We start from the raw sequence: 18,132 nt of genomic DNA on the forward strand, positions 1-18,132 counted from the left end.
AATCTCACTTGGTTTGGCATATTGTGAATCAATCCAGTGCCTTATTGTAGCATTATTTATATGCTATTAAAGTATTATTGAAATAGCTTTCTTCTTTTTTTTATTTTTAATGCGTTTTCAGATTGCTCAAGCTTCTTGGAAGTACTTGAGTTTCAGACACATGTATTCAAGGACATAAGAAAATGGCTAAACAAACATGCAGAATGTACTTGAAAGCACTTAAGCAAAAATTGGGTTGTAGTAGCGTATTCGTTTTAGTGTGTGCACGCGCTCACGTGTGTGTGTGTGTGTGTGTGTGTTTTAGTTTGTATTTATCATGATCTTTTGCAGCATTGAGTATGGTAGCCAGTTACATGGATGCTTAAAGCAATGGCCAATCAGAGACAATAGTTTTTGAGCAGGCTTGTTACAAAAGCTTCTGCATAGTCCCAAATCCTCTCATTGTTGTATGACAGTAAGTAGATAAAATGGAGGTCTCACTTTATATTAAGGCCCAATCCCAATTCTAATTTTGTACCCCTACCCCTTTCCCTTGGCCTTTGCAACAGAGTGTGAAGGGGAAGGGCTTCAAAATTTAGCCGATAAGAAATCGGGCTGCAACTACAACACCTGCACATGTCATCATATGTCATCGCGAGCTCTTTCTTCATATGAGGTCGACGATCGCAACTGCTGTACTGTAGTTATTAAAGTTGCATTATTTGTGGGGATTTATCTTCAGGATATGACTGAAGGCATATATCATGTTATGATAACATAATAAAGTGGCAATAAGATCGTACCTCTACTGTGCATTTACACAGTGGTCATTTTCATCAACTGTATGCAAACATACGAAAACAACATTAACACTATACTAAACACAGTCAAAGCTAATTCAACCACTAGACTTTTCTGATAGGGTTTTCAAATGTCATCAAGTTTCAGATGTGGAAGTATGTTGTGGGACTGTTACTGGAGTTATCATTATGGATTACAAATAGCAAAATTTATTGTTTTTTTTTTATGCTAATGTGTTTTTAAAAAGTTAAAGTATGATGGTAAAACACAAACGCCATTATGAATGTAACAAAACATATGCTTGTTTGATGTAAAAATTCATAATAATGGCCTAAGTGACCTACTATGTACTTGCTTCAAAACAAATACACTATATTTACAGTGATCTTAATGTATTGCAGAACACTTCTGCTGTTCTTAAGGTGGGATGCTGGTATGGGTTAGGGCAGGCGTGTCTAAACTACGGCCCGCGGGCCATCTGCGGCCCGCAATCAGTTTTGTGGCGGCCCGCGAGGCTTTTTATAAATACCAATAGAATCTGGCCCGCTATACAAAAATGAACGTAATTCAATAAATAACCACCGGGTGTCGCTATTACATGCATTCAATTAAGCAGCAGATCTTGTTATGATCTATCTATCTATCTATCTATCTATCTATCTATCTATCTATCTATCTATCTATCTATCTATCTATCTATCTATCTATCTGTCTATCTGTCTATCTGTCTATCTGTCTGTCTGTCTGTCTGTCTGTCTGTCTGTCTGTCTGTCTGTCTGTCTATCTACACACAGTTGAAGTCTGAATTATTAGCCCCTCTTTGATTTATTTCTTCTTTTTAAAATATTTCCCAAATGATGTTTAACAGAGAAAGGACATTTTTACAGTATGTCTGATAATATTTTTTCTTTTGGAGAAAGACTTTTGTTTTATTTCGGCTAGAATAAAAAGCGGTTTAAATTTTTTATGAACCATTTTAAGGTCAAAATTATTAGCCCCTTAAGTCTTCAGAACAAACCATTGTTATAAAATAACTTGCCTAATTACCTTAACTTGACTAGTTAACTTGATTAACCTAGTTAAGCCTTTAAATGTCACTAAGCTGTATAGAAGTGTCTTAAAAATATCTAGTCAAATATTATTTACTGTCATCATGGCAAAGAGAAAATAAATCAGTTATTAGAAATGAGTTACTAAAACTAATATGTTTAGAAATGGGTTGAAAAAAATCTTCTCTCCGTTAAACAGAAATTGGGGAAAAAATAAACGGGGGCTAATAATTTAGGGGGGCTAACAATTCTGACTTCAACTGTATTTATATATATACATATATATGTGTATATATATATATATATATATATATATATATATATATATATATATATATATATATATATATATATATATGCGTGTCTGTGTGATGTATGTAAAATTTGGCCCGCGACAACGTTTGTTTTTTTGCATCTGGCCCTCGGCCCAAAAAGTTTGGACACCCCTGGGTTAGGGACAGGTTTGGCGGTGGGTAGGTTATGAGTAGGGCCAGATGGAATCTGCGGACATTTTTTGCTATTTCTGCACAGAATTGTGTTAAAAATGTGCAAACTTATGCGGAATTATTTTGGGAGTATCATAACTAAAACCTTAATGTATGAAATACTTTTTAACCTTTTAAATACTTTTTTAACTTTTATTTAATGTTTACTATGCAAATACAATTAGATCCTCTTTATTTGGTAAACAAAATAAGCCTCTCATGGAATATATCTACAAAAAGACAGAAAATATTGCTTTACAAGCTGTGTTGTAAATAAAGCATATGAATATATTCATATTACTGAATAATAATATTACTAAAATTTATTTAAAAACTTAATAAATATAAATTAACACACATTTACACAATTAAATAAACAGAATCAATGATGGGCTAAAAATCTAAGGAAAGGGTTTAAGTCTAGTTATGGGTTTAATAGTTAACCTTTTTTTACTTGGGGCCCACTTCTTTCTCCGATCGTTTTTTGAAGGCCCACCTAGATATATATATATAGCTGCTGTTAATTTAATTCTCGCAGCCCACCTGCAGGATCTCTGAGGCCCACTAGTGGACCATGGCCCACTAGTGGAGAATCTCTGTTGTAAAGGATTGTCAAAAGTGTAATTAAAGATGCAATTACAGACAATAATTACAGTCATTGATTACATGCATGTACTGTATTCAATCAATCATATATAAATCATCATCTAATCATAATAATGTATTACTGTGTTTACACAATAAGTACAGCAATAATTTCAGCGTAAGTACATATTAGTGAAGGGCACTTAATATAAAATTAGACCAAAACGCAATTAAAATGCCATTTTCACTTATAGCCCATTCAGAATACAGATTTTTTTCTCGATTTTGCAATACTTTCTGACAAATGGTCGTCAGATATTCAATAATTTCTTCTCATGTACTGTGTCATAGTGCACAACAACAGATGCCATTTCTGTGCCGCTTCACAACAGCAGCAGCAGTCACATGCTTTCCGTTCAGAAGGACTAATCCATATGCCCTTATCCCTTTGAAGGGTTCACCTTCCTGAGTGACATCTTTGAAGGCATGACGAGTGTAGGGGTCGAACATGCATCATGACTTTTTTCCACTTGTTGACACCCACAAAACAAGCTTAGAAAGATGAGGACATTGTGCAGGCTGCTCTTTAGTCATTTATTTATTGATTGATTTATTGATTTATTCATTCATTCATTCATTCATTCATTCATTCGTTTTTTATTTATTATTATTATTATATTTTTTTATTAGTTTGTTTGTTTTACATGTGTTTGTATGTATTTATATTTTTTTATTTATTTTATAATTGTATTAATAAATCGGTTTATTTCTAACACATTCATTCTTTCATTTTCCTTCGTCTTAGTCTCTATTACAGAGGTTGCCATCGCGGAATGAACTGCCAACTATTTCAGCATATGTTTTATGCAGCGGATGTCCTTCCAGCAATACCCAGTACTGGGAAACACCCATACACACTCATTCTCATACACACTAATATGACAATTTCGTCTATTAAAATCACCTTTACCACCCGGAGGAAACCCACACAAACATGGGGAGCACATGCAAAATCCAAACAGTAGTGCCAAATGCTGGCCCCGCCGGCACTCGAACCAGCGACCTACTTACTGTGAGGTAACGGTGCTAACCACTGAGCCACTGTGCCACACTTATATTCTTTTTCCCTGCCACCCATAATGGGTTCAGTCACATGGGTGATGTTGACCAATAGGAGCGTAATCTCTCCTATGCACAGGTTTAAAAATAGCAAAAATAAAAGAGAGAGGGCTGTGTTGCTTCCATGAAATGGAAGAAAGCTTTGTGGAGTTATGGCAATGTTATGCTTGCCTGAATAATGTGTCATTGATAAACTACCGTGACAGAATAAAAAGATAAATGTTGTCGATTGATAGCTGCTGCAGACTGGTGAGTGAGTACTGGAATTAACATGTAAAGTAACAAATTACTCATTGTGCTCTCATTCAAAATGCAGCGCAGGTCTTTTTATATGAATGCTTCTTTGAAGGTAACAAACTGCATACTGAAAGTTTTGTTGTTGTTTTAATTTGAACTTCTCTTGAGATAAAAGGCAAATAGGCACAAAGTGTTTAGAAAAATGTAAATTAGAAGGCTGAATTAATATACACTCTCCAGCCACTAAATTAGGTACACCTGTCCAACCGCTCGTTAACACAAACTTCTAATCAGCCAATCACATGGCAGCAACTTAATAGATTTATGCATGTAGACATGGTCAAGACGATCTGCTGCAGTTCAAACCGAGCATCAGAATGGGGAAGAAGGGTGATTTAAGTGACTGTGATTAGGCATGGTTGTTGGTGCCAGATGGGCTGGTTTAAATATTTCAAAAACTGCTGATCTACTGGGATTTTCACGCACAACTAGGGCTGGATGGTCACCATGACAACCGCGTCACAGCGGTGGTCTGTTGCCACTGGCATCATGCACTTTAAAACAAAAATTACCGCTATGTTCAGTATTACATTTCTGTTAGAATATAACATTAGGTGCGATTCAGCAAGTTCAACTTCAACCATGAATCTAGTTGGAAAACAAAATTTTAAATCTGGAGCATTTTGGATTTGTAATGCAAGCTAGTGGCGATTGATGGCGACGAGGGAAAAAAGCCACTTATAATTAACTCCTGTCTTCTAAACGCAAACGCCCAGCTAGTCAGCCAGGTATCACAGAGGCATTTCCAAAAATGGCCAGATACAAAAGAGAAAGTGATAAATGGAAGACAGTGACGAGAAATGGAGCAACATATTTAGTAAACTTAGATAAGGAACAGAAGCAAGAAACCTTCTCTTACACGGTTGTGAAAAAGTATCTGTGCATTTGCTCTACAAGCACACCGTCTGAATGTGTATTGCTGGAAACATCATAATCCCAATTAGGACAAAGTCAACATGTTAGTTTTTCTGGCAAAGAATTTAAAATATGAATAGAAAACATAAGGAGGAGAAATCCTATGCTGTTTTTTTAAACATCTGACTTATATTGTTACTGGTAGGCTAATATTTTTATAATTATTACTATTTATATTATTACTGATTAGTAAAGTGCCATTTAGGCTATTTGTGAAGTTCTAAAAAATGTAACGTTTAATTTCTGTTATACAGTTTCAAGCATTTAAAATTATTCAATATTTAACTACAATATTTATAAGCAGTATTGTGTTGTTTTATTAACGAAATACGGATGTTTTATTAATTAATATTAAATTAAGTTATAAGTTATTCCCTAATTTTTACATAAAAGGTAAAATAACTTGAGTAGGCTACTTTATTAGTTGGTGGTGTGGGAGGACATTTTTGCCAGTGAATGTTCTCACCACTTAAAAAAATAGATAAATAAAATAACATGCGAAAAGGATGCAATAAAAAAATGCAAGCTCTTAATCATTCTTTATAATTTGATTCGTACATAATAAATAAACACAAGTTGAATTGAGTTGTAACATACATTTGACTTAACTGAAAATATTAAGCAACTTTTTTATAGTTAAAAAAATGATAAAATGTGAAAAATATGTTAATTGCATTATTTGTTAAAACTTGTCCTCTCTCATCTGTTAAATTTAGGTGAAATAAGTTGTCAGAAGCCTTAAAATTAGTGCAGAAATAGACACACTTACAGTACGTCTTTGTTTCCTGTCTAGATTGTCCGGAATTGATTTAATGTGTCCGTAATGAGTTTGGAATTTAAGATGCTTGATTTAAAATAAAATGTGATTTGAAAGAAAAGTGTTCTTGTCAAAGGTTTGTAATTTTGTCATTTGCTTTGGTTTGATTTCTTTTTATATCTAACCTTAATTACTAATTTATTTAATTTTTATTTAAATGAACAAAAATAATTATAATAGTTTGTCAGTTTACAGTAGCGTCTAATGTTTTGAAACACCAAATAATTAAATAGAAAATAGAAAAGCACACAACGTACTGCTTGACTTTAATCTTTTTTTGTTTTGGTGTACTTTGTGAAAGGCTGTAAGATGTTATGCTGTGTAGGTACAACAATATTTTCTGATTTCATACTATGATGTTTACTCTCTTTGCTCTGATGTCCCATTCTCTCTTTTTCATCTTTGTGCAATGGAATATGAGTTGTTTTGCATCAATACATTTGATACAATTTATGCTATTTTACTCTTTTCCTCTATTCATTTGTAAAGCTTTGGGAGCCAAATAGCACCTTGTCAGCTCAAATACACGTCTTTGTCAGTTCCTTGATAACCCCAAAGCAAGGCATTTTGTTCAATTGTTCAGACTGTTACCTGCTATACTGGTGTAATTGTTTTCATGCACCACACACATATTTATGCAAATATTACACAAGGACTGAATAATCTGAACTTGGAGCACTTGCATTGCTGTCGGTGTTGGATCAGCTAGTCAGAACAATAACTTAGTTTAAGGAAAAGAGTGAAATTACTATTTACTTACTGTATTGCCTCTACTTGTTCTGTTTGAATTTGTTCTTCTGTTGAATGCAAAACAAGATATTCTAAAGAATGATTAAAACTAACAGGCATTAAGATCTATGTAGGAACTAAAATACTAAGGAAGTCAATGACTGTCACTTTAAACCAATATCTTTAATTGCATTCAATAGTAAGGAACAAGTAAAGGATAAGTAAATGATGACAGAATTTACATTTTTGTGTGAACCATCCCTTTAAGTGTACAACACAAGTAGCGATGTTTGATTGTGATAAATAATTATTTTGATTTGAGAAATAATTATTAGTTTGAGTCAGATCTCAAACTCCAGTATAGTTTGATATGGATGAATCAGATGCCCTTAGATTGGCCTCAGCTTTTATTGTGCCGGTGTATTTTTAAAACTGACATACAAAGCATTTGGCTGCTGGAGGTTTGAAATGAAGTCCATTAAACCATTTTTCAAATATTTGCTTTTCATAGTTGTCTTTGTGAATGTTTGAAGCTTGACATTACTCCCTGTTTTGAAATTGTACAGATAGGATCTACCAGAAAATAGTATATATAATTATATGTATTCAGTATCAGCAAACTTTCACAAATGATTGAACAGGAATTTTTCATTTTATTTGATATTATTTTACTGTGTTTATTTAAACTTTGGTTTGCCATTGGCTGTAAAAACACCAGTTAATAAAGTGTTGTAAGAACAACAACATCTAAGCTTAACAAATGTTCTACATTGGACTTAGTTAAGACAAAGTACATCATTAGGTCTGCAACAAAATACACTTAAACATTTTAAAAAAGGTGTTATTTTGAAAAAAAAAAATTGTAATGGCTACTTTAGATTTTATGAAAGAAAATTATAATATTGAGTATTTCATGATGTTTATAAGAACGTATAATCTAAGAATTAAAAATATCCCCATTGGAATGAATGGAATTTAAATGAATTCCTTTGAATTAATAACTCATGACTGCTCAAATACAGGCCAGATGTAGGAAACATATGTATATATGTACATATATATATTACATGCATTCATTAACCTGAGGTGAATGAAAGATCAATTTTCCATTTTGCAATGGTTTATTAGTAGGCGTACGTTTATTTTAATCAACAAAATTCTGTCCTATGAGTTTGTTATATATGGAAAAAAGGTTAAGTATCTTTTAAAGAAAATAAATTGAGCAATGGCACAAGTATAACTTTTAGGTACTCGAGTCCCATGATAACTATCCAAACACAGATCATGTATAATGTGTAATAATGGTTATTTTTAACCCTAGACCAAAGAACGAAACATAAATATTATGTTTCACTTGCGTCAAAATTATAGATTTTTCTTTCATGCCAAAATCGTTAGAATATTATAAAGATCATGTTCAATGAAGATGCTTTATACATTCTCAACTGTAAATATATAACAACTCAAAATTTGATTAGTAAAATCCATTGCTAAGTCCTAATTTGTACAACTTTAAGGCAGTTTTCTCAACATTTATATTTTTAGAACCCACAGAGTCCAGATCAGCCAGTTAGTAGTATCCTATACTAACATACCATACATCAGGGGTCACCAACCTTTATGAAACTGAGAGCTACTTCTTGGGTACCGATTAATGTGGAGGGCTACCAGTTTGATAAACACTTCTTAAATAACAAATTTGCTCAATTTACTTTTAATTATACTTTATGTTTTGGTAATAATTAATGATATTCATCCATGTGCAGACACTGATCATGTTAATGATTCTCACAAAAGTTATCAACAATTATTTAATAGGGTAGGAAATACCCTGTATTTAATGTATCAATGTGCAACACTTTATTTTTATATATATCGGCAAATATTTACATTTTAAATGATTTCTTCTATATTAGATAAAGCTTACTGGTAAGTGGTGCTATGGTGAGCTATTTTTAGAACAGGCCTGTGGGCAACACATGTGATCCTCGCAGGCTACCTGGTGCCCGCGGGCACCATGTTGGTGACCCCTGCCATACATTATTCAATGGAAGACATCTTAAGGTGATGTTCAAATCTCAATGAATTGACAATTACTGTATTACTGATTTTGTGCTCTATGCATAGTCACAAATGGTTAAACATTATATACTTTTACCAATTATTGCATACATTTTTTTTTTGTTTATTTTGACAATATATACTGCATACATATTACATACATGCATTAACCTGAGGTGAATGAACGGTCAATTTTCCATTTTGCAGTAGTTTATTAGTAGGTATAACTTTTATAAATACTTGAGTCTCATGATAATTGCACAAACACAGGTCATGTATATTGTCAAATAATGATTATTTTTAACCCCATACAACATTATAAGAACAAAACATAAATATTATGTTTCACTTGTGTCAAAAATACATTGTGTCGAAATTATAGATTTTTTTCATGCCGAAATCATTAGAATATTATAAAGATCATGTTCCATGAAGATGCTTTATACGTTCAATATGCAATATGTAACAACTCAAAACTTGATTAGTACAATTCATTGCTAAGCCCTAATTTGCATAACTTTAAAGCAATTTTTGAAACATTTAAATTTTTAGAACCCACAGATATCAGCCAATTAGTATCCTATCCTAACATACCATACATCAATGAAAAACGTATTTATTCATATTAAAAATAAATTGACACTTACTGTATAACTGGTTTTGTGGTCCATGCATTGTCACAAATGGTTAAGAATTGTATATCCTTACCAAATAATACATACATTTTTTTATTTACTTTATTTTATGTGTTGTATATGTGTCTGCTGTCTATATTTATTATATAAATAAACACATGCTGGCATATATTTGAGAAAATGCTTATTTTTATATATAAAATAAATATGTATATGATACAAATTATACAATAATTAAAATATCTTTGCATAGTTTTGTTTTTATGTACGTGTGTGCATCACAATACTAAATATATACTAAATACATATACTGAATATCTACTAAATATACATTATGTCAAAACAAAAAATATATATATTATGGATGCGCTAATGCCCTGCACAATTTTTTTATTATTATTATTTTTGTTTTTAAAGATTTAGTTTTGGCCTTTTTTAGACTGGACAGTATTTACACAGAAAGCGAAGTTGGAGAGAGAGAGAGAGAGAGAGAGAGAGAGAGAGAGAGAGAGAGAGAGAGAGAGAGGAAGGGGTGTAGGGAAGGGAAATGTCCTCGAGCAGGGATTTGAACTCGGGACGCCCTGATGTGCTACTGCACCATAAGTCCACGCGCTAACCACTCACAAGGGTTTCCAAAGTTTTATGAGCTTTATATCTTTATTCACATAGAAACTCAAAGCTTTATGATGCTTTACAAAACATTCTACTCCCAAAGCCCTTCCATCCTCCTTCATTTTTAATTTTTTGCATGGCTCTCTGTGCCTTTTTTTCACTCTGCAATCGTTTTTGCTGAGTCAGAGACGCTCCACATCCGTATGCCAGTGCAGGATTTACCTCTCTGTGCCATGAGACAGATTCACCTCACTGTAAAGTGGGATATAAATAGGTTTCGCTGAGGAACATTACAATCAGGTTGGATCCTGGTCTGGGGAACCCGGGGAGCTTTTTAGTCCAATAGAAGCATGGCATGACTCACGCTGAGCTATATTGCCTCTCATTACTCAAGGACCTCAAGACATATTTGTCATATTGGCACAGTTCTGATTTACTCACAGCATTTGTTGCCAATAAGATTTCTCCCGGTGTGAATATGGCTCACAGGGGAGATGCTTCCCATTGGATTATGGCAAGACATTGCAGGTAAATGGGATTAATAATAATAATAAAATATTAACAATAATAATAATAAAAACAATGACATATTTTTATATAGCGCCTTAATAAATGTAATTCTCAAATTACTTTTTTTTCTCCTTTTTTATTAGAGTATGCAAGAGGAACACAAATTGGGATCACACACAAAGAGAATACATATAAACAAAAACAACATGTATAACAGTCAATTCAAGAGTTCACTCTTCGCTGATAATTAATTATAAAGCTTGTTTGGCATGCTGTCCCGGGAGAGAGCCCTAAGCTCATAAGATCCTCTAGCCCGGGGCTCCCTCTCGTTTGCAAGGCGAGAGGGGAGTTTGAGCTCAGGTAGATCCTGTTCCCTGCTATTGTAACTAATGAAAAGATAGTAATTGCTCTTAGATAACTACTTATTAGGAGCATGTCTATGGTGCCAATTTGGATTCATCAATTAACTTAAGTTGCATGTTTTTGGATGGTGAGAGGAAACCAGGGAACCCGGGGGAAACCCACGTGAGCACGGGGAGAACGTGTAAACTCCGCACAGAAACGCCGGCTGGCTTGGTAACGACTAGAGCCAGTGACGTTCTTGCTGTGAGGCAACAGTGCTAACCACTGGGCCACTGTTCCACCCATCTAGGAAAGGAGGAGGAGTAGGGGTGGAAGGGGGGATTCTTCAAATTGAAGATAGCTGGCATATGGAACGTAAGGTATTTATATTGGCTTAGCAATCGTCTGATTGGTGTATCATAAACTGAATAATGTGGGAACAGCTGCAAGCAATCAAAAGCATGTGATCTTCTCGTAATTAATTTATAAATAAACTTCACTAAATGAAGTAAACATCAACAATATAAATAAAACATAGATAGAAAGAGACCAATCAGTGGTAAGGAGTGGCAACCATGTAAGTAATGTAATGGTAGTAGTAATGGCAATAATAATAACAATAATAATTATCATAATAATAATAATAATAATAATAATAATAATAATAATAATAATTATTATTATTATTATTATTACAAGTACTACACCAACTACTACCATAGAAATTACTAATGCTACAGCCATAACAATAGCCCCTTTCACACAGTGATACCGGTAAATATCTGGAAAATTTCCGGAACGACTTTACCGGTATATTCAAAAAAGCGCTGTTCACACAGGCGAGGACGTTATGGAAATTTTCCGGAAATAAGCATTCACACATCCATTCCAAAATACCGGTAAATTCTGTCATCATTCACCACGCAAAGCTTGAAGGTAAACAAACAACGGCTTATCATAAGCATCTCATCGATGATTATTTACACAGTTGGCATTAAGAAGAACATATAAACGTGAGCTGACTAACTTCTAGCAGCTAAATGTGTCTGGAAAAATATTCAAAGGCTTTTATCCTCACAAACCGCGCGGACGTAAATGCGTCTGACTGTTGTGATTGGCTAAAGCAGACGTCTCACGTCAGCACGTTCTAGACGTGCACGCGCTTATTACGGGAATCTTCCTTCTGCGTTCACACAGCGCAGCATTCCGGCAAATTGCCGGTAATGTTACAACTTCTCTTTCCGGAAAATAGCCGGCAATTTTCCGGAAAGGTCTGTATGTGTGAAAGGGGCTAATGACTACTAATACCACAATGTCTACTACTACTGATTCTACTACAACAACGACTACTACTAATGATACTACTACCACAATGTCTACTACTAGTACTAAATAATACAACAACAACTGCTACTACAACATCTACTACTACTGATACTATATTACACCAACAACAACAACTACTTCTACTATTACTACATCAACTACTACTGATACTACTACAACTACTACTATCATCAACCACAACTACTACTACAATCACAACTACTACAGTGACTGTTACTATTACAACAACTACAACAACAACAACAACTGGAATAATGACAATGGTAGAAATACTTATTATAAAAAATGAGGAGATAATAATAATATTAATGTTAAAAAAAGTAGAAGTAATAATGTTAATGATAATAGCGAGGAGGTGAGGGGAGGTTGGGAAATCAGGAAAAGGACAAATAATGATATGATAGTAGAAGAAATAGATGATTAAGAAAAAGTTACTTAATATACAAATCAGCCATTATTTAATTTAATATGCACTCATTTGCATGTATTTCCTGCATAAAAGTCTAAACATTGGATGAGTCAGGTTCACACATCTTTTTTTTTATTTGAGAGTTAGTTTGATTAAAGTTAGTAATAAACTTCTTACCTTAATGAACCTCATTATTTATCCTATTAATAACATCATTTAAAGCAATCATTCTTTTTTGTTAATTTCTCTTGTTGAATGTACAGTACTTCTTTTACGTATTTTTTCTTTGTACTTTTAAGCCTTTAGTTATTAATTAACACATGGCTGCTGAAAAACTTTTTTGAAAAAATTTGCTTTTTTTTTTTATGTTCACAGCCAGGAAGTATGAAAGCGGGGAGTATTTAAATATCACAGGCATCTCTCGGGATCAAGCAGGAGACTATGAGTGCGGAGCTGAAAACGACATTGCTTCACCTGATACCAAAACTGTGAGAGTCACAGTCAACTGTGAGTACTGCTTTTGTTTTTTGTTTGTTTACTGTCAACATACACAATGACATTGAGTATTTTTCCCCCTCTCTGACTGGAGATACAAGCTCTGTTTCATAACCTAGTGAGGCTGTCAACTGTCTACTGAAACAGGACTTTGTAAGTGACCGATTTGGAATGCTCTACACAAGCAGGAACCCCATGCATCATATAAATAGCAGTTCTCTGGGAAAACACACAGAAAGCTTGACTCAAGTGATTTAAAGGCAGTGTGGTGTTAGCATGTTGCTTATCTAAAGGCACAATCCTGTAATAAAATGTATATATATTTATTTATTTAATTATACTATTATATTTCATCACAATTATATCAAACATATAATTTAGATTTCACATTTCTTTCAGTTGTTTTCTTGAGTTTGGTTTCAGCTTCTTGCAGTGCATTTGATTATTACTTAAGCTTAATCTCTTCACTGTGTAGTCTAGGATTGCTGTTTTCCCAAAGAATAGTGCTTTAGAATTTAGAATTAAATTCTTTTAAATTAAAATAAACTTCTATTAGACTTACTATGTACTGAAAGAGTTTCTAATATTGTATAATTGTTGTAACTATAATTATATTGACATTGCATTATCATAAATATACACAATATATGAAATATTATTATAATTCTATTTTCACAAAAAAAATTACAAGCAGTATATTTAAAATCAAACTGAATTAAAGTTCATTATCTTGTTTATATATTTTGTATATTTTATATAATATATAATTTATATATATACACTCATCGGTCACTGTAGCAGATAGTCTTGACCATGTCTACATAGCTAATGCAGTTGACTGATTAAAAGCCAAAACTATTAGCCCCACTTTAAATTTTTTTTTTCTTTTTTAAATATTTACCTAATAATTTTTAACAGAGCAAAGAGTTTTTCACAGTATGCCTGATGTTATTTTTTTTCCTTTGGAGAACGTCTTATTTGTTTTATTTCAGCTAGAATAAAATTTGTTTTAAATTTTTAAGGTCAAAATTATTATCCCCTTTAAGCTATACAATCAGGGTATACAATTCTGCAAAAAAAAACAGCACTTGTCCAGCCACCCTTGTGTATTACTTTGCCCACATACAGCGACAAGCAGAGGGCACTACAGTTTGACAAATATTGCTGCTGTTGGACAACATAATGTACTTTTGAGGCCTTTTTAGTCAAGAATGTAGTTGTTTAGATTGCAACTATCCAGTTTATTAATAAGGATAATGCCTATTTTAAATATTTATACCTTTTGAGAGACAGTGCGTCGGCGGGCATAAGCCTGTCTTTGAGCAGAACAAAGACAGTTATCCATCCACAAGATGGTGACAAAGACTGTATAATAAGCCTTAGAGGATTAAAAACAGCGTAATTTCTAACTACAACTGATCAAATCATTATTAAACAGGTAAATGACATTCCAAGTCGATCTCTCTCTCTCTTTTGAATGTTTTAGTCCTGTATTAATACTATATAATTATAGTGTTTTGAGTGTGAGATGGGACTCGCATATCAGTGATGTTGTGTTTACCACTCTTTGTATAACCCTGAGTTACTTTTTCGTTTGCCCAGCTGTTTTGTTACTGTTGTAAAAAGAAAGAAAGAAGAAATGCCTGCATGTGTTTAGCGTTTTTTCTTATCGCAAACACCACAGTAATCTGGTAGTGTTAGGGCTGCTTTGGCTTTTTCGGGGACAATTATTGTGATCTCCCGATTGCAACAGAGAAATACTGGGAAATCATTCAAAATACTATCGCTCTAAAATGACGTTGGTGAAGTAGCAACAGTTTCTGCTGTTCTGACGTCAGCTGCAGATGAATAATAAAAGAAAGTAGTTCCTCATACAAAAGGTTTTTTAGACTATTCGTGTTTGATTTTCTCTTATATGCACGATTATGCCGTCAAACTGTTAATAAAAAAATTAAAAAGACGAATAATTAAGAGAAACTAAAAAATCTATTAAATGTTGCAATCTTGTTTTGCATAATTTTGCATACATTTAAATGTATTATCTTTCTGTTTCTGAAGATGTTCGGTGACTGAAACATTATTTTAATAAATGTATCCGTTTAATAACTATTTTGTTCAAATGCACCAAAATATTTCCTATATTCACAGAGTAATGGATAAAAATAACAATTTTCTAAAGAGAGTATTCATTTATGCTGAGCACTGTATGTATGTATGCATGTATGTATGTACATGTACAGTATATGGTATCATATACAATATTATCACATATATTCCATGTTTCATCTCCTCTTAGCGAATCCTGGAACTGATGTCTTCTCAAAACCATACATGCGTTTCTGCTGTAGTATTTGGCTGCTCACCAGATCCTGAAACAGAGCTTACAGCATTCCTTCTGTATCTCGAAGGCCGGCTGCGGTGGAAATTAGAATAGAATTCATGGTGCTGGAGTTTCTTAATATTTAACGAGAGAATTCCCTTTTTGTCTGGGATGGGATGATTAATTTTCAGTGAGGAATGGGCTCAGTGTTATATGGAGTCTTCTATTATGCAGGTAATGAGTCTCTCAAAGTGTGAAAAGACAGTAATGAGCACTCCAAGCATTAATGAATTATACTGACTTTACCCATCATGCTCAGAGTGAAGATCTGCCTCCCACCAAATACAAGGGGAAGGACACTTGACGCTTTCTCTTCCTCCTCTTTTCTCTTTTAAGTCATTTCGTCTCATCCGCGGTCACAGCCATCATTAATCTCTTTGTCTCCGTATATACCATATGCTGAATCACGGCAGAGCGCGAGCACATAAATCAGATCGACCGACAGTCACACCGGAATAAATGTGGCGTTCAGACCATCAAACGCCAGCTCCCTTTACTATCATGCAAACACAGACTAATGGGCAGATAACCACTTGGAAATGTCAAGATTTGAGAGGGAATGGCTAGATGACAAGGATGAAGTCATAAGTCATATCACATCTCCTCCCCGTCGATTGTATTGACACTCTCTAATGAGGAGTGAAGCTGAGAAGATAGAGGAACGGCTCGGTGCTGAGTCTGCTGGGCCGCAATTCTGCAGCTTAATGACCATTTGCAATGAGCAATTCATTCCTTTTATGGACACTATTTTTATACTGTTCTACATGTGTCTAAGGGTTTGGAAGGCTGGATCAAGAGGAAGTTGCTTTAACATGGCCTGTATGGTCTGTCTGTCTTGTTTTGGATAATTCTTGATAAAGATGACTTGCTTAGATTAGATTTTATTGCACACAACAAAGGAAATGAATGGTCATGGTCAAAAGGAAATGAACGCCACCTATGAAACAATGTAATTGCAATAACTTTCATTTGAATTGTCATGTTGTTTTCAAAAGGTGATTTAGATTAGTACAGTTACACAGAAGTAATACAGAACAGACAGTAACGCAGAAATAATAAGAATGTTTGAGAATACTAAAGATTGAAGCTCTTTCACAACCATACATGACATAAAATGCAGAATCATTGTGTATTTTAATCAGGATTGTGATATATATATATATATATATATATATATATATATATATATATATATATATATATATATATATATATATATATATATTTTTTTTTTTTATTAAATTTGTTAAATTTTATTAAAAAAAGAAATTTAGTTCATTGATGAACATTTATGTTTCATGCAATCACTTAATATGTGTTTTAACAACAGGAAGACAAAAAAATCTTAGTGTGGATGTGTTACAATATATATATATATATATATATATTGCCTGACAAAAGTCTTGTCATGGATCCCAGTTGTAAGAGCAACAAATAATAACTTGAAATCTAGTTGATCATTTGGAAAAGTGGCAGAAGATAGATTTTTCAGATGAATCATCTATTGAACTGCATCCCAATCATCACAAATACTGCTGAAGACCTATTGGAACTCACATGGACCACATTCTCACAAAATCAGTCAAGTTTGGTGAAGGAAAAATCATGGTTTGGGGTTAAATTCAGTATGGGGGCGTGCGAGAGATCTGCAGAGTGGATGGCAACATTAACAGCCTGAGGTATCAAGACATTTGTGCTACCCATTACATTACAAACCACAGGATTGCTCCTGGATAGGTGAGCCCAGTCACCAGACATGAACATTATTGAGCATGGATAAGATGGTGGAGGAGGCGATAAATCCAAAGAATCTTGATGAACTCAGGGAGTCCTACAAGAACACTTTCTTTTTCATTCCAGATGAATTAAAAAGTTATTTGAGTCATTGCAGAGATGTATGGATAAAGTCCTCCAAGCTCATGTGAGTCATACACAATATTAATTGTTTTTACACTGCAGCATGTCTTTATATTCTATACCGTACATTATTTCTGTCTTTTTCTAAGCAAAGTCAGACCATGCTGTTCTAATTAATTAATTAATTAATAATAAAATTATCATATTTAATTTTGGTAAAATAAGCATAATCTAGAGGCATTTGCCTTTATATGAGCCACTTTTGATACCAAATGGTCAACTAGAATTATTATTAGAGTTATTATTTGTTGTTCCTAAAACTTGAATAAGCGATAAGACTTTTTTCAGGTAGTGTAGGTCTATTTCAGTCAGATGGCTTTGCCGCCAGTCAAATCGTTTTACTTTAGAACAGATCAACACATTTATTAAGCCATATATTGCATATAAGTTATAGCCAAAATGGATTTGTATTTTTAAAAACTACAAAGACATATTGCTGTTTTGGTGCCAGTGTTGTTGTCAGTTGTTCATTTCTTTCATCTATTATAGTTATCGCTGCTTTGAGCTCTAATAAACTGTTTGAGCAACCCATCATAATTTGTATAGAGCGAGAATACAGGGGAAAATAACATATTTGCACAGCTCACATTAATTAAAATACACAGAAATTAGTGTCTATGATGTGTTTAGCATTGGGTTCCACTGTTT

The 18,132-nt window shown here is 33.5% G+C and overlaps 1 protein-coding gene across 6 annotated transcripts in view; it reads left to right on the forward strand.

Moving 5' to 3' along the window:
* The window catches only part of negr1 (neuronal growth regulator 1), a 305,572-nt gene that overhangs the window by 82,011 nt on the left and 205,429 nt on the right, over window positions 1-18,132 (forward strand). For all 6 annotated transcript variants that reach the window (XR_015492707.1, XR_015492705.1, XR_015492706.1 and 3 more), the window contains 1 exon segment: window positions 13,068-13,199. Coding sequence is in view for 3 of the 6 variants with exons in the window: in XM_087255422.1 (XP_087111548.1) it covers window positions 13,068-13,199 (132 nt within the window). In the remaining 3 variants the exon portion in view is untranslated.

The sequence above is a fragment of the Danio rerio genome, chromosome 6 (genome assembly GCF_052040795.2).
Source record: "Danio rerio strain M-AB ecotype USA chromosome 6, GRCz13ab, whole genome shotgun sequence".
Taxonomy (NCBI): domain Eukaryota; kingdom Metazoa; phylum Chordata; class Actinopteri; order Cypriniformes; family Danionidae; genus Danio; species Danio rerio.